At 41.0% G+C, this 18,086-nt stretch overlaps 1 protein-coding gene across 1 annotated transcript in view; it reads right to left on the bottom strand.

Annotated features, from left to right (window-relative positions):
- Positions 1 to 1,673: 1,673 nt before the first annotated feature.
- The window catches only part of SLC9A4 (solute carrier family 9 member A4), a 33,756-nt gene continuing 17,343 nt past the window's right edge, over positions 1,674 to 18,086 (bottom strand). Inside the window, exons 6-12 of the mRNA XM_050937416.1 lie at positions 17,963 to 18,033; positions 15,791 to 15,952; positions 9,125 to 9,221; positions 6,928 to 7,059; positions 5,943 to 6,030; positions 2,334 to 2,659; positions 1,674 to 1,679 (exon numbers count right to left, since the gene is read on the bottom strand). Coding sequence (XP_050793373.1) covers positions 1,674 to 1,679; positions 2,334 to 2,659; positions 5,943 to 6,030; positions 6,928 to 7,059; positions 9,125 to 9,221; positions 15,791 to 15,952; positions 17,963 to 18,033 — 882 coding nt within the window. The remainder of the gene's footprint in view (positions 1,680 to 2,333; positions 2,660 to 5,942; positions 6,031 to 6,927; positions 7,060 to 9,124; positions 9,222 to 15,790; positions 15,953 to 17,962; positions 18,034 to 18,086) is intronic.

The raw sequence follows: 18,086 nt of genomic DNA, 5'->3' as shown, positions 1-18,086 counted from the left end.
ATCAGATAAAATAAATATCCGCTTACATGATATTTTAAAATATGCTTGCTCCTTGCTCACGTTTGATTGGTCTTTAAACACTCTACACCAGTGTTTCTCAAACTGGGGTCGCCACTTGTGTAGGAAAAGCCCCTGGCGGGCTGGGCTGGTTTGTTTACCTGTCCCGTCCGCAGATCCAGCTGATCACGGCTCCCACTGGCTGCGGTTCGCCGCTGCAGGCCAATGGGGGCTGCTGGAAGTGGCGGCCAGTAAGTCCCTCAGCCCGCGCTGCTTCTAGCAGCTCCGATTGGCCTGCAGCGGCTAACCGCACCCACCCTCTGCAGATGGTTTTTATGTATCTATGCTGCTCTATGAAACTGCAATAGTTCCATTGCTGTGGGGACCTTCTGTGGGATCTGTGAGAAATGGGGTGGATTTAATTCTAAAAGAGGTATGAAATGGTAATTAGATACTGCACTGCGCGTTAAGAAAATACCAGGTGAAAGTGTAAAGTGACCTTTTAAAACAATGTTTTGATTTCAACTGGATAACACATCAATTTAATTTGTTTTGTTTTTTCCCCAAGCTAATACAAATATCAGCAGGGTCTTAAATACACCCTATAGTTTTCCAGTGTCATGGCCAAGCGAGAGCAGATCAGATTAGGAGCACACCTCACCACTGCTGGATATGTTGAATTTCCAAATATTTTCCTGCTTTGCCTTGATTGGCACGGTGGAGATTGACTAAGAAAGCTGGTAGAACTCTTGTTAGATATTCATCAAAGCAGGGTCAGCTCCAGGCACCAGCCAAGCAAGCTCATGCTTGGGGCATCAGATTCTACGGGGCGGCTTCTCTCCAGTCCTAGGGTGGCATGGCAGGTTTTGGGGTTTTTTTGGTTCCTCGATCCGGCCACCCTCTAGGGGGTGGAGGAGGGGAGCGCCCTGCAGCAAACTCGGCAGGGCAACCCACGTATTTCCCTCCCAGCCAACCAGAATGGCGCAGAGCCCTCCTGGCAGGCTGCGCGGCGGTCGGGGCTGCGGGGCGAGTGCCCCGCTGAAGCCCTGGCCGCCCCCCTTCTTTCTCTCCCCTACTCCCTCCCCCTCACCCCTTTAGACCAGGAGCACACTCTGCAGCACAGGGAGTCCCCCTGCACCCTGGCTTCGGCCGCCATGTAGGGTTTTTTTGTTTTGCCTTTTTCTCTGCTTTGCCATCCGTGCCTTCCCCCCTACCCCGCGCTTTGCCGCTCCACACACATCCTTTTTTTTTTTTCTTTTTTCGCTAGGGCAGCAAAAAAGCCAGAGCCAGCCCTGCATCAAAGTGTCCTGTTGTTATTAGAGATGGACCTGAGCCACCATGTTCAGATCTGGACTTTCTCAACTTTTGGGTTATTTGAATCTAGGATTTTAGTTCAACCTACAGAAGAGATAGGGCCAGTCATAATGTTTGGACCTGGACTCAAACTTTTCTAAAATGTTGAGATTATCTCATCTAGGGATTTGGTTTAAATATATCCCAAGTTATTATGTACAATTGTCCTTTTGTTTCATACAAGAAAGTGGGATTTTGTTTTTGGCTTTTTAGAAATGTTATTCATTGTCTATTCGGGGCCAGTACAAAAGCCAAAATCCATTCTTCTGTTAATAGTTGTGCCATTGACTCTCTACTCTTAAAGGAAGATGAATACTTTCTTTCTATGCCTATAATAGAAAAATACAAATAGGACTTAAGTTTCATCAGATCTTTGTAGGTGTTTAACATAGATGATGCGATTCATTCTAAACTTCTGAATATTGTTTTGAATTGTGAACAGAAGGAAGAGGTGTTTGTTTCCCCAGTGGTGCTTGCCAAATTGTATGGATCAGATGTTTGTTGGACCAGACCAGAAGTACATTGTAAGAGATGTAGCACGGATGTAGCACGGGCCCTCATCCAGAACAGACTGTCACCCTGTGCTTAACTTCAAGCATGTGAGGGAGCTCAGTGAAGTCAAAGCGATTGCTCATGAGCTCAATTTAAGCACATGCTTAAGTGCTTTGCTGGATCATAGCCATAGTATCCGGGAAATGTGTGTGAATAATTATAGTAAGTTAAGTTAACATACAACTCTCTTCCAGCAGATACTGTAGTCATTTACAGTTGTGCCATTCAGCGGCTTCAGGCAAACAGCCTTCGATCTGAGTATTCAAACATTTGATTCTACGCAGAACTTCTAAGAACCTTCATGTTGTGCTTAGAACTGGTATCAGAATTAGTTCAGAGGTCCCAAGATGAACACTGTAATTATGGTTCATATAAGAACTTTGCTATTTTCTCCAGAATGGGGAGCTTGGGGCTTTGTGGAAATGTCTTACATTTTTTTTCTCTGGTGCCCATTTGACTGATGGCCTTAATGCCGCGACTGCTTCTTCCTCCTCTTCTGATTTATATCCCTGTATTTCTTCTTCAAACACTGCATCAAACTGGGGCTTTGGCATTAAAGCCTGTCTTCTTATTCTAGTTGTGTGAAGATTGCTTGGGGTTCCCCTCTGACCTGCAAAATCTGACAGTTTCTCTCTCCTATCTAACTGCTCCATCGGAACCATCTCCTGCTGACGACGGTTTGCTGCAAGGGAGCCTGCTCGGAGCTGTGGCCTGAACATGATGGAGACCACTGAATCAGAATCACTGCTGTAATCACCTGGACGGTAACACAGAAGGGAATGGTTTTATTAAAAAAGAGAGAGAGTATTTTATTAAGAACTATTAAAAGAAAATACTTAATATAACAAAGTATTATTCTGAGGTTATACATGTTGCACTGGAGCTGTAGGGCTTGAGGCAATTACTGTAAAATAATGTACCTGTTATGAGGGACAATTAAAATAACCTACATTTCTTAAATAGTGGAGAGACACAATGGATTCTTGGCAGATAGTGCATTCTGTATTGGGCTTTGTTTTCCCCAGGAGCTTTAATAAATGAGCATACTCTGCTCCACGTTCATAGCTCTCAATGCTGCTATTGTCATATTATCCCATGCAGGAGACTCATTCCTGTAAGTTTAATGTTCTGCAAGTTATTCAAGCAGATAACCAAACCCATAATTCTGAAGCATTACAAAAAACAGAACTTAGGACTGAAAGTGACTGCTGAGAGGTTTCCAGCTGGAAATGTACAGGTCACCTGCAATTAACAAGACCGAAAGAACCAGTTGCACCTGAAAGTTTGGCTTCAGGGCCCTTTGATTAACCTGGGTGTGTCAGAGCATGAGCCTTTTCCCTGAAGTCAAAGTTCCCTAACCTTATTAGAAACACACCCTTTGGCACCCAAGGCACTTCCATGGTCTCTGATGCAAAACTTTTGCCTACATCAAGGTGAACTAGCCCTCTTGTCCTATTTATTTAACTAAGCAAATCTCTGCTCTTTCCTTAAATACAGGCCATCTGAAGTCTGAAGGTGTAAAAATAAATTAGCCATACTATTACATAATTACTCATAAAAATTACAGAAACCTCCAAATAAACAAAAATACATGAAGGGTTCTAGAACAGATTGTATCCTATTGCAATTAAACACACACATAGTTGTCTCAAAGAAAATGGACACTATGAAGAACATATTTTCAGATTTGAAAGACGACTGAACATAATAAGGTGGCCTATATCTATATCTAGCCAGATGGGGTAATCAGTGATAAAAAGTGTCGGACATATTGGTCATAGAAATATGTACTTGTGTGAAACAGGAGAAAAATGACCACTATTTTGCAATTTGGTTAATTCGTTTTACCGTGCTGCTTAGGATACTCAAGCAACCAAAGCCCCAGATCCTCACATGTATTTAGATGCCTAAGTCCCATGGGGTCTGTCAATGTGACTAACTCTCTTTGCATCCTATTGACCCACTGTGTTCTGCTGAAGTTTGTTTTGCCTTCCCTAATTTTTACCAGTGGGTAGCACAAGCTCCTGATTATTGTAAACTCCTTGCATAGATTCACTGATTGTATCTGTAAAACTATATGCCCTGGGCTAGGTTCTCAGCCCAGCTCAGCTGCTTTGCACCATTCCTGGGGTATGTCCCAAAGTCTCCAATGAAATAATACAAGATTTGCTAATGGCAGCTATAAGGGAAGGTTAGGCCCTAAGAAGGGGATGCAATAGATCTTCGTATCATAGACTGTTGTGCTGAAATATTTAACAGCTTTTTAGCAGAACTGATATCCCTTGACCCATAAATCCAGTTAGTTACCACCTGTTGTTCTATATCTCTAGTTCAGCAATTGCTTCGAAAATAAATAACTTTGAAGGTTTTGGCTGGGTTCTTATCAAGTGTTCCATACTGTGTTATGCACCCAATGTATGCACAACCTGAAGTCGGTAGTTTGCTTATACAGATCACAAACACTCTCTTTTGTTTCAATAGGAAAAAAGAAATGGAATGATTTTGCACATGCAGGAAACAAGCAACATTTGGCTTTTCACTATTTTTCTACAAAGATTATTAAAAAAAACAGTGTCATTCACTGCCAGATTTTTAATTTTGCCAAAAATGAATAGCCATTTTCAACAGCCTAAACATGTGTTTCAGGAGTTCGCAAGTAAACAAAAAGCAGAGAGGTGTCTGGTGGTGCATGATCTAACGGGTAGGACAATGGATGGAGAGTTAAGAGACCTGGGTTCCATGCCTACCTCTGACACTGGCCAGCTATGTGACCTTGACAAGTTACATCACTGCTCTTGACCTCTGTTTCCCCTCCCACCTAGTGTTTGTCTTGTCTACTTAGATTGTAAGCCGTTCAGAGTAGGACTGCATCTTACTATGTGTATGTAGAGTACATACTACAAGAGGGCCTGATCTGCTACTGTCATACCAAGAAGAAGAAGAAAATATATATCACAGTGGAGATGAGGGAAGAGACAATAGACCAGGGGTCGGCAACCTCCGGCATGCGGCTCGCCAGGATAAGCACCCTGGCAAGCCAGGTCAGTTTGTTTACCTGCTACGTCGGCAGATTCGGCTGACCGTGGCTCCCACTGGCTGCGGTTTGCCATCCCAGGCCAATGGGGGCAGCGGGAAGATGTGTGGACGAGCGATGTGCTGGCCTGGCAGGTAAACAAACTGGCCCGGCCCACCAAGGTGCTTACCCTGGTGAGCCACATACCAGAGGTTGCCGACCCCTGCAATCGACACTTTGGGATAGATTGTGCCTGAAACCCCAGGTGTCTTCCTGGCTCTTGAGGCAAATACAATGGACTTTGGGAAATATAAGGGGAGCCAAAAGACATTCTAGTTTTCTATCATTTAGGGAACAAAGGGAACGGTGCCCTCTAAGTTTCTGAAGGTTGGATCCTCTGGCCTGGAGGGCTATAGATGTTGGTAACTTGATGCAAGTAAGAAAACTGTTTATGCAAAAATTTTAACTTGCTAAAATGCAGTTTTAGTCACTAGAAAGTGTGTTATGTTTTCTTTTGTTTGTCACCTCACCTGTCTCTCTTTCTCCTGCTTAGTATTATTTAAATCTTTGCTGTTTATTAATAAACTTATTCTTAGCTTTACTATAAACCATCTCAGTGCTGTTATATTGAAGTAAAGAGCAAGCCAGCAGGCTGGTCCCACGAGAGGGACTGGACACTGAAGAGATGTGTCTGGGGAACTTGAAAACTGGGATTTACTGATGGTTACATTGCAAGGCAAGGTTCAAACTCGCGGAATCTTGAGGAGTTTGCTGGATAGACTGGTGTGGCCGGGACCTGACCTACAGTCTAAACTCCAGCAAAGTGCACCCTTGCTGAGGCAAAGGGGTAACACGGTGGCTTATTGGTTCTGGGTGTCCTGAGCAGATAACCACAGTTGGTGCCATGTGAACGCCATGGAGTGACAGGTAGATGAAGGGGATATTGTTGTAAAATTCATGGAGCAAATTCTTGGTTTTCTACTGTATCTTTTTTGGTTTGGTATGCAGAGTAAAGTGTGTTTGTTACCTGTAGAAGCATCGTGCCCTGCTTTTCGTCTAGCTGGCTGATGAGTACCATACGGTAAAGAGAGGAAACGCACATTTTTGGTTCTAGCCTGTGTGCAAAGACAGAAAAGCATACAGTACATTTCATTGTGCCAACTTGGATTTAGAAGCAGAACCAGTTCAGCGTGCAGGACATTCCAAGCTGTGCCTTTCCACTGCCTAAACTATATGGGCCAAATTCAGTCTGAGATAAATGGGCACAAGTTCCCAAGAAAGACTCTGGATTTTAATTCTATGAAAAGATAAACAATAGGGGCACTGTTTTGGCATTCAATGATGGGCCAAATCAATGTAGTTTACACATGAAGGGACTGGAAATCTGGGTTGTTACAAGAATAGCAACTAGCAGCAGGATGGAAATAAGGGGTAGTTGTTATTTGGGCTTTGCTGCTTTTTGTGCTACACCTACACAGGTATGCTACATCAGTGTGAAACCAGTGTAAATGGGTTTACATGTAAACCTTCCACACTCTCAGGAGCCTGATTCTGAACCCATTTACACTAGATTTACACCAGTGCAAATCAGAATTTGGCCCTTGGGGTATGATCTAAAGCCAGTTGGAGTCAATGGAAAGACTCCCATTGACTTGAAAGGGCTTTGCCTTAGTCCCTAGGTGCGTGTTTCGCTTGTTTTGTACCCACAGTGAATGCAAAGTCAGTGCTAATTACAGTGCTTTACCTCTTATAACCAGCATACAGGTGACATGTCACTGACATTACAGTTCACTGCCTAGCATACAGGTGACATGTCACTGACATTACTGTTCATATAATTGCTGAATATGGCCTGTTGTTTCCAGGTACTTTCCTCTTCCAATACTCTGTGGGAAATATTCATTTCAATTATTGCAAAGGCAAATTAAAATTGGTTGGGTTTTGTATGTTCCAGAGACAGGCAGGTATTTTCATGCCCTGATCACATGAATTATAGCTTGCATAGTAGTTACCGGTTTCCCCCAAGGTAAGCTGTTTCCTTTCCTGACACTCTGCCTCAGGCTGTTCTGGCGACAGATGAGAATTTCTTTGGCTTGTTTCTCGCTTGTTTCTGTTGGCAGGTTGTGTCTGTTATATGACGGGGTCTGAAATAGGAAATGCATGTATTTGACTGTCTTCCCAGTGCACACTTGCCGCATTGGCTTAAACAGCGCAGTCCAGTCAAACATGCAACTGGGAGCAAGGAACGTTTCTTGCATCCCATTCCTGGCTCTGCCACAGACTCACTGTGAGATCTTGCACAGCCTCTCTGGGACAGATCCTGGCCCCCTTGTATCACTTCAGTCCTGCCCTACCTGTGCAGCTGTGAATTCCCTGGTATGGAGAAAATCCCACATGGTGGACAGCCAGCAAACCAGCTCTACATTATCCTTACCCACATCCACATCCGACAGAGCTGTGGCCAGGCTCAGGAGGAAAGGATTGCATAAACCAGGGGACTCTCAGGAATTAAGGATTTGCAAAGGGGGCACCTTTGCTTCCCACTCCGTTTCTGCACCAGATAGATCTCAGTCAGAACCACGGACTGACCCCTCTATTTCTTAGGCCTGGTCTACACTAGAAAGACAGCACAACCTGACATTTTGTGTCCTATTGGCAAAAGTTTCCATTTAGCCAGCAGTTATTCTGCATTTCTGAGCAGCATACATCCTCTGCCAGATTAGTTCTATCAGTGCAATGCAAGGGTGGATGCACATGTGTCCATACTGGCAGAAGCTATAATGCCACAATGCAACATTACCTTCAGCAGTGTCTGGTAAAAATTTAGTCACTGGCCTGATTCTTTATTATCTTGGGTACCCATTTACACCTATCCAAAGTGAGTGGAGGGTGGATGTTAAACTCTTTGGGCCTAACTCTCAGCTACGCTGAGGCTGCTTTACACTGTGCTGACATTGTAAAAGAGCCTTAAAGTGGGCATTAGTTTAATGTACACTCACTTGAAGGCTCTTTAACACTGCCAGAATGATATAAAGTGGCTTTAGTGTAAATAAGAATCAGGCCCTTCCATTCTAAAGAAGAATATAACATGAACAATGACCTGTTATAAAATGATCATTCTCCAGCCCTGCATATGTTACATTAGTCAGGGCAGTTGATCAGCATAATTTCAAGGTTACCCAAGTGTACCTGCTAGCACACTTAGCCATAGGAGAGCATGACAATGCTCAGCATTATGCTTGGTTGGTTAGTGATGCATTGGACTGGATTACACTGATGTTGCATCTTTGACCAGCGTCACATTGTGTTTTTACAGGATACCAAAGCCATGTCCATTTTTTTCAAAATAAAGCCTTGCTGAGACCCAGCTCAGCCGTAGCTCATGAAAAAGCTTACAAGACGAGGCTTCAGGTGGGAGGGAGTTCTTCCTCTATCATCCTATCATGAGGGCAGGGTTTGCCTCCCACACAGAACAAGCCACAAGACCTATCCCACAAATCTGGCAAATCTACATGGATCCTGTGCCTCCACAACAGCACTGGCCTCTAATGGCCCTGCTGCTCCTTCACATTGAGGGTAGAATAATATTACTTTTAAACCTACTTTGCAGATGGTTTGCTTTAAAAAATGTAACTGCTGCACATGTTCAGGTAAATACCATTACCCCTAAATTCCATATCAACTCCATCTCCTCAGTTGCCATGGGAATAATCTACAGGTCTGCTGCTTCCCTCACAAGTCACAGCTTGTTTGTGACTAAAGAGAAAGGGCTTAGAATGTTAAACTAGATAAACTAGGTGTTGGGCAATATCAGAAAGGAGACCATTCCTGGGTCACAGAGATCTTTACAGCTAGGAAAGCCTGACCTCTAGAGCTAGTTTCTGGATTTTCTTGTCCTGTTACATTGCAGATCAGACATCAGGGTGAAAAACTAGAAGTCAAACTCCATTTTGTTTTTTGTACTGTGGGATCAGAGCACAATGGGCCAGATTCTCAGCTGATATAAATCAAAGCACCTCCACTTAAATCCAGTTGACACCAGCTGAGGATCTGGCTCAGTATTTCCCATTAACACAGTTTCATGGTTCAGCTGAGATGAACAATACTATCTTTGCAGCTACCATTGGCTGTTGCTGTGATAGTGAGGAGGGCAAACATGATCTTCTGATCTACGAGTACAAAGCTTTGTTACGATAGTCACTTACACACCCTTTGTCGAACTTGATACAGACTATTTGCCAGCATATCCCGCATGGACTCCACCTCTTCAGGGGAAAGACTATGCATTCTTTGATTTCTATAGCTCCTATAAACAGAAGGGAAAGGCAAACATTATACTAGTTTGTACAAATCACACAGGAATTATCTTTCCTATAAAATTATTTATTTTCCTATGTTATTATTTCTAGAGCTTTGCAGGTGTGAATGGCAATTTTCTAACCAATGATGATAAGGAATCAACAAAAGCTAAAAGAGAAAACTTCCTAGTAGTTTTTTTTTCTTTTAAGGTTTGCACTTTGCATCATCTTTTGAAGAAAGAACATAAGAACACTAGACTGGCCATACTGGGTCAGACCAAAGGTCCATCCAGCCCAATATCCTGTCTACCAACAGTGACCAATACCAGGTGCCCCAGAGGGAATGAACAGAACAGGTAATCATCAAGTGATCCATACCCTGTTGCCCACTCCCAGCTTCTGGCAAATAGAGGCTAGAGACACCATCCCTGCCCATCCTGGCTAATAGCCATTGATGGACCTATCCTCCAGGAACTCATTTAGTTTTTTTTTGAACCTTGTTATAGTCTTGGCCTTCACAACCTTCTCTGGCAAAGAGTTTCACAGACTGACTATGCGTTGTGTGAAAAAATACTTTCTTTTGTTTGTTTTAAATCTGCTGCCTATTAATTTAATTTGGTGACTCCTAGTTCTTGTGTTATGAGATGGAGTAAATAACACTTCCTTATCTACTTTCTCCACACCAGTCATGATTTTATAGACCTCTGTCACATCCCCCTTAGTCATCTCTTTTCCAGGGTGAAAAGTACCAGTCTTATTAATCTCTCCTCATATGGCAGTCATGGCATACTTCTAATCATTTTTGTTGCCTTTTTCTGAACTTTTTCCTATTCTAATATATCTTTTTTGAGATGGGGCGACCACATCTGCATGCAGTATTCAAGATGTCGATGTATCATGGATTTATATAGAGACAAAATGATATTTTCTGTCTTATCTATCCCTTTCCTAATGATTCTCAACATTCTGTTTGCTTTTTTGACTAATGCTGCACATTGCTTGGATGTTTTCAGAGAACTATCCACAGTGAGTCCAAGATTTATTTCTTGAGTGGTAACAGCTAATTTAGACCCATCATTTTATACATATAGTTGGGATTATATTTTCCAAAGTGCATTACTTTGCTTTATCAACATTGAATTTCATCTGCCATTTTGTTGTCCAGTCACCGAGTTTTGAGAGATCCTTTTGTAGCTCTTTGCAGTCTGCCTGGGACTTAACTATCTTGAGTAGTTTTGTATCATCTGCAAATTTTGCCACCTCACTGTTTACCCCTTTTTCCAGATCATTTATGAACATGTTAAATAGAACTAGGCCCAGTACAGACCCTTGGGGGACACCACTATTTACCTCTCTCCATTCTGAAAACTGACCATTTATTCCTACTCTTTGTTTCCTATCTTTTAATCAGTTACCAATCCATGAGAGTATCTTCCCTGTTATCCCATGACAGCTCACTTTGCTTAAGAGCCTTTGGTGAGGGACCTTGTCAAAGGATTTCTGAAAATCTAAGCACACTATATCCATTAGATCCTTGTCCACATGCTTGTTGACCCCCTCAAAGAATTCTAGTAAATTGGTGAGGCATGATTTCCCTTTATGAAAACCATGTTGACTCTTCCCCAACAAATTATGTTCCTCTATGTGTCTGATAATATTGTTCTTTACGATAGTTTCAACCAGTTTGCCCGGTTGAAAACAACTAAAACATCTATTAACATACTGTGAAGATACAATAAGCTGCCATTCAGCTTACAATAGAAGCCAACCTTTGCTTTTTAAGAGTTAACAAGGAAAGTTCCCTTCCATACAGTAGGGTCTTGGAGGAAAGTGTTAAACTATGGAAGCTGGTTGATCTGAAATGCTAACTGGATATGCCAGGTCAACCTCTGTGAGAACTTAGTCATATACCATATAATATTTATTTGTCCAGCTTTTTCTTCATATTAAGTGATGTAATTGTGGTAAATGGCTTGATTAAAGGAGTGTTTCCTTTAATAACATTATGACAGGATTGTGCTTTCAGTTTCCCTTACATTAGCAAAATAATACAGCCTTTAATAGCAAAAAGAAGCTGTGTGTGGAATAAACTAAAAACTGTTATATGATTCATGACTTGGGCCAGAGCACTGATGTTCAGATATGGATTAGTTTAGGCTAGGGCTTGGTATTCAGGTTCAGTGCACAATCCAGGCTAAGGTATGGTGGCTGTATGATGGTCAATTACAACTAATTTCACAAAATTGCCACCATTTATTGCAATTGCAAAATTGCCACTTTCTTCAAAGCACAACCAGAAATAAGGCCTTATCGGGTTTTGCATCTGTGATAAATGAAGGGTGGGTAGCTCCCATTTATGGATACCCAGCCAGCCAGTTAGCTGTAAAATCCCTCTTGGTAGCTGTTCCCAGCTTGCTGTACCTCTAAAGGGTTAAAAAGCCTCCCTGCATAGGTACAAAAAAGGGGAAAAAGGGGAAGTGGGCACCTGACCAAAAGAGCCAATGGGAAGGCTAGAACTTTTTAAAATGGGGAAAAAACTTCCCTTTGTTGTCTGTTGTTCTCTCTGGGCTGCAGAGACCCAGAGCAGCCATGCTATAAGCAGCAATCTGTGTAAGATTTGAACCAGGTATGAAAAAATATTTTCCATATCTAGAAGGAATAATTGGGGACAGGGAATGTTTAGATAGACGTGATCAGGTTTATTTCTTTATTTTTGCTTGTGGATTTCCTCTGTGCTAACCCTTGATGCTTTTGTTTGCTTGCAACCTTTAAGCTGAACTCCCAAAAAAGCTAGTTTGGGTGCTTAATTTTTGGAATTGTGCTTTTAAAGTCTAGCAAAAGCTTAAGTTCCAGATGTATTTTCTTCCTTTTTCGTTTTTAATAAAATTTACCTTTTTTAAGAACAGGATTGGATTTTTGGTGTCCTAAGAGGTTTGTGCACATGTTGTTTAATTAGCTGGTAGAAATAGCTAATTTTCTTTGTTTTCTTTCTCAGCTTTTCCCTGGAGGGTATGTGTGTGAAAGGGCTTGAGGGTACCCCACAGAGAGGAATTCCCAAGTGCTCCTTCCTGAGTCCCAGGGTGGTTGGTTTTTTTTGCATTTGGATGGTGGTAGTGTTTACCAAGCCAAGGTCAGAGAAAAACTGTAACCGTGGGAGTTTAATACAAGCCCAGAGTGGCAAGTATTAATTTTTTGAATCCTTGCAGGCCCCCCATCTTCTGCACTCAAAGTGCCAGAGTGGGGATTCAGCCCTGACAGCATCCAAACTGAAACCAAAGCCATAGGGATAGGTTTGGGTTCAGGCATTTGAATCTGAACACTACCAAAACTCAAATGTGTTAGAGATCCAAAGTGGCCCATCTCTAGGAAATGGCCAGTTGCTGAGATCAACTGTTGTCTATATGTAGTGATACAAAATATATCACAGGTGAAAAATGGCAAGTTAGAAAAGGAACAAGTCAGCCATAAAAAATCCAACATTTATAGAAAAAAACACTTTTTAAAAAAAAGTAACCATTAAATAGTCTAGTTTAATAAATAAATAAGACACATTTAGCCTGGCCCCTTGTCTAGGGACTTATAAATGCACACATTAGAGCTCTAAATTGGGGAGAGGGGCTTGTGGTTTGTTCCAGTCACCATTTAAATTGCTAATGGTTTTTTGAAGTGGCTGCTTTTCAACTCTCTGAAGACCACTGACATGTGGTCCACACACCACAATGGTCCATGAAACAGTTTGATAACTGATGTCTTATGCAGTACTATCCCCTCATGGCTGATGCCACAAAGAGTAATTGCTTCTCTACCCCCTTCTTCTCCAGGCCTGCCCTCCCTAGACCTATGGAACCAGAAGCCTGTGGTGCACTATAGAGGGATTTTATATCACAGAATTGGAAAAGGGTTTGGGAAAGTATCGAGAAGAATGGTATCATGTAGAGATCACTTCATCCTGCTACTTTCCCCACTCCAGATCAACCCAATCTGGCTCCCCACTGCATGCAGATGTAGATGGAAATTCAAGCCTTAAATCATCTCAATGCTTGTTATCATTTCACTCTTTAGGTGACTCAAATAAAATACCCTCAGTTTCAGCTGAACTGAAATAGCTACAGAACAAACAACATGAAGATTATCTGTATCGTTCTAAAGAACAAATAAAAAGCATACTCTTTGCATGGGATTAGCCATTAACCTGCCACAATGATAACAGTGAGCCTACCTGGGGAATGGAGAAAAGGTTATTTTTTCAGTTTAATAAGCTCTCCTTTAATTAATATTTCACAATATACAATATATTTCAAAACTTGCATTCAGCTAAAACAAGTTTGACCTGTTACCAGCCCCCATAAAATCATCTCTATTAAAATTCTTCCTCTGATGCTTATTGCAACTTCCTGCATTTTACTCGCAGAGCCAAGTCCAGGTGTTATATTTGCAAAAACATTACTGATATTATATAATTTCGGGTGCATAGCAATTGGTTATAGCTCTGGGATGGCAAAAAAAATCTATTCTGATCATGAATGAACCCAAAATACTGTCCACATTTGTTCTAAAAATATAGAGCTGATTAAAAAAGTAAAAACCAAATTCCCAAAAAAATCCTTATCTAATTTTTTCCCAATTTTTTGTTACATTTTGAACTTTCCGTACTCTCCGTCCATTTCTACTAAGAAGAAAGTAGCATCCTAGTGGGCTAGCGCTTGTGTAAAAGTGTCACTGGCAATGAAAACACTCAGTCTGATTCTGAGCCTGCTTAAACCAGCATACATCAAGACTAACTCCCCTGATGTCTAAAGAGTCACAGCGGTGTGAAGCCAGCAAAAGTGAGCTCAGAAACAAGCCCATCCTGTCTTTCTTGTGATTATATTTAAAGTATATTGTCTAAATACAGAAATAGAAATGTGGTATCTACAGCATCTGCTGGGACTTGCTTTGCCTTTTGAAATCCCCACTTCTAAGGCTTATGTTCTCTAAGCCAGTATAACTAAGTGCTATATTTTATTGCAAATCTAGATGCTTTGTTACACAGTCAATTGGCAAATACATAGTCGAGCTGTAGGAATCCCACTGACATGAATGGAAGTTCTGAGCCTGGAGCGAATCCAGAAGGCTCAACTGAAATCTGCCCTGATTATTAGAGAGATTTCTTCCCCTTGTCTCTAAAGCATGAAAACCCCAGATAGCAATGATATGCCTGGGAAACTGATCAAAAAGGCTGAGGAGAAATGTATCATGTTATTATTGCACTGCAAACGTGGCTTTATATTAAATGCATCAACATTTCTTTCCAAACCCCTTAGTTTCCAGAATTATTTATTTAGGACCAGATTTTGCCACCCTCATCACATTGAATAGTGCCTTACACTACAAGCTGTTTCACTGAAATCAATGGGATTACTCACTCTGATACCCTGACCTTCAGTAGCCCCTTTCTCCTCAAACAGTTCCATTGTCTGCTTAAAAAGTAAAGGACAATTTATTGTGAGTAAAAAGTATCAGAATCTGGCCCAGAGTAAGATCCAATTCCACCTGAGCAAATTATTTATTCTAGAATGATGTTTTTCATCCTACAAACTCAGTTCAGGAGTGAATGTATAAAACTACATTAAATCGGTTGGTCTTATGTTTTTAAAGAAAGTAAATAAAAATGTTGTTTGCTTGTCACAACTTTTCTTTCAAACTTGCTATTTGTATTGTCCCCATGCAGCTCAGAAATATTTCTGACATACAGTAAAAGGAAAATTCACAGAGATCATGACCATATGCTTCCTTTAATGTTATCCTCTCACTAGCAAACAAAAAAAACAAAACCATACTTACTGACTGGTATTTTGAAACAAATTACCAAAATAATTGAAACTGGTGTGATTCTGTAGTCTTATTTTGACAAATACAATTTGCAGAATTTTAAAATATTGTGCGCATAATTTTAAAATGATTTTGGTGCAGAATGCCCCCAGGAGTAACCTGAGTTCTGGCCAAGACTAGAAGCTGAAGTTCCAAAATACTACAAGAAAGCCTGTCCTTATGGCATTCTGACCCAGTCTGAAGTAGCAATCTTACAAGAGAGCCCGGTCTTATGAGAGCGATACCCAAATTTACAGATCCCAGATTTTTGGTTACTAATCTGAACTGAGGGCCAGACAAACCAGTACACTCCATTTCTTTGTGTTGCTCTTTCAACACAAAGCAGCCGCAAACCAGAATTTACTGGCCAGTTACATGAAGCATCTGGCCTCTTTTCATCACTGGAGCAGTGCAAAGCTATCAGCGAATACCGCTGAGTCTAGACCTGAATCTCCAGGCCTTTGCAGGCTTGCCTGTCGCTGCTGAAAAACATGGGTAAAGAGGCAATCTTTTCCCTCTTTGTAAACTCAGAACCATCGCTGAACATTTCCTTTCCTATGTAACATGTCAAGGTCCCAGCACCTAACCATTATTCCTCCCCTTACAATACCATGTTCTTGTCACATTTCTTTAAAGTCCCTGTCTCCCTCAGCTATTTCTTCATATCCCCCTGGCCCCCTTCCTCTCTCTCTCCCATTTGGTAAGCTGTAATGATGCTGATACTCACTGGAGAGAAGCTGTAGATGCAGCCGAACTTATCATCCCACTCTCTGCCATCTCAATGGCCTGTTTGATTTCCAGCTTCTTGTACAGAGATACAATGCTGGATTTGGGCTGGTTCTCCCGGATCAGGATTTTCTTTAGATATTTAGTGTCAAACTTTTTAAATCTATGAAACAGAAATGAAAAGCAAATGTAAGAAGGAAAGGAGTCTATCTTCCTCTCTGACAGGATCCATCAAATATATATGTATATATAATTGCAGGTTGGAAACTGAAGCCAAATTGTAGGCATCCGTGGCCTGCTGAAGGACCAGTGAACAGAAACCTGTTGGAGGACAAAGGGCATGGCCTACTGGTCCACAGAGATGGTAAATCTACTATACAAAAGAAAGAAACAAGCTGCAATCATCTCAAAAAGAAGGTTGGGTGAGTGTTAGCATATAGCATCACCACAATTGTATGAAAAGAGAAAAGGGGTCAGTATTTCATGCTTTTGTACAAATGTTGTATTCTAATAAGGCATAACAGCAGCAGCTGCACTTACAGCAACGCTGGCCTATTCAGCCAGACACCAATAATGTTCTAAATGGCCCAGTAGTTAGGTCCCATTATGTTGCTGATCATTTTAAATCCTGACAATTAGGGGAAAATATATATGTCCTAATATTCTGAATGCCAGTGAAATTGAATGGACAGCAAAATGATGTCTGTATGCACGCTGCATATGATAATATACCACTAATGTGCTGCATACACAAGTTCGAATATGTGTGTGTGTGTTGAGGCGTGTATTGGCTTTTAGGCATTAGCTTAACAAAACAGGAGCTGCTCTTATAATTTTTTTTTCAATGGGGCAGTTTGTTATGGCAGAGAAATGTGCTTTAGAGTGTTATGAAAAGCAGTACAGAGTTTATACAATTTCTTATAATAAGCAATGGTTTTTAATATTTGTTGCTATAACAGAAGACTGTATATAGCTCTGCTTTGTTCTGTGAACAAGGATGCTCTGCAGAGCTCTCTAGTCCACAGGAAGTTACCCTGAGTGTCGGTTAATCAAGGTAAATCAATTCTTAAAAGCATATTACTTAATCTTAATGTAAGGAATACCTTCATTTTTATATAACTCTCATATAAATATTTTCATATGATGTGTTTCTTTAGCCTTTACCTTGACTGAAACAGTAATTTACTAGTAGTATTCATAGACTCCTCCTATCAGGTCTATTGGGTGGATCTGAGAGAAGTGACAGAAATGCAACTTATCTCAGTTGCAATGCCTTCAACTGCATCTGTGGCTTCAAATAGGGAATTCTATAGCCTATGCACCATTGTTATCCTCAATATAGTCTCTGGAAGGTCATTTTTAGCCCATTACATATAAATTCTATAGTTCATAAATTTATTGAAATGAAGGCCATCTCGCAGGCAGAAAAGATATTTCACCCCCTAAAGGCTTGTGTTACTGCTATACAGCAACCATCTGAGCTTGCAGAGGTATTGGGCAGACTGATGACCATATGTGTATCTCCATATTCATATCTGATAATGGAAAGGTTACAAATCAAATGGCAATTTAGAACATCAAGTCAACATCACAAATTGTCTCATCTACCAATGAAGGTAAATGCTGCTCCCATATAATTCCTTTATTAAGTTAATACAAACATCACTTTTGTGCTCTCTCCTAGATACAGAAGGCAGTATAATTCTGAGACCAGGAAAAAATTACTATTTATTACTTTATTATGAGCTATCTACATTGCCCCATATGTTTGCATGGCGATTTACATTCAAATAAAGTGACAGATCCATGCCTCAAGCAGCTTGCAATTTAATAGGCCACTTTTGAAGAATGATAGGCTTACATTTAGGCCTTGTTTGCAGGTTTTCACGGGCATGTGGCATGAGTGTGCATGTCATGCTCCTCCTCTATCACGCGTATCTCCTCCTAGCTTTTGAGGAGGCACAGCAGTGAAACATATATGAATGTTGCACTCCAAAAGATGATGATCAGTCAAGAGCTCGGGTTATATTTTAGAACAGGATATGGCACATATCCCTAACGTTTTCATTCTAATCTAACCTTCTGAGAACACAAAGCGTATTTACCTTTGAGTAGATAAATATGTCACAGCTAAATTATTTTATTATACCAGACAGTAACAAAACATTCTCACTTGTCTCTCAGTTGATAGTGACTCCAATGCCCACATATATCTTCAATTCCAGCCTTCAAGTGATCCATCATCTAGAGAAAAAAATACAACAAACCAATGGTCATAACATGAAATCAGTGTCAAA

This window comes from Gopherus flavomarginatus, chromosome 1 (genome assembly GCF_025201925.1).
Source record: "Gopherus flavomarginatus isolate rGopFla2 chromosome 1, rGopFla2.mat.asm, whole genome shotgun sequence".
NCBI lineage: Eukaryota > Metazoa > Chordata > Testudines > Testudinidae > Gopherus > Gopherus flavomarginatus.
Note: the sequence above shows the minus strand (reverse complement) of the source record. Positions and strands in the feature narration are given on the sequence as shown.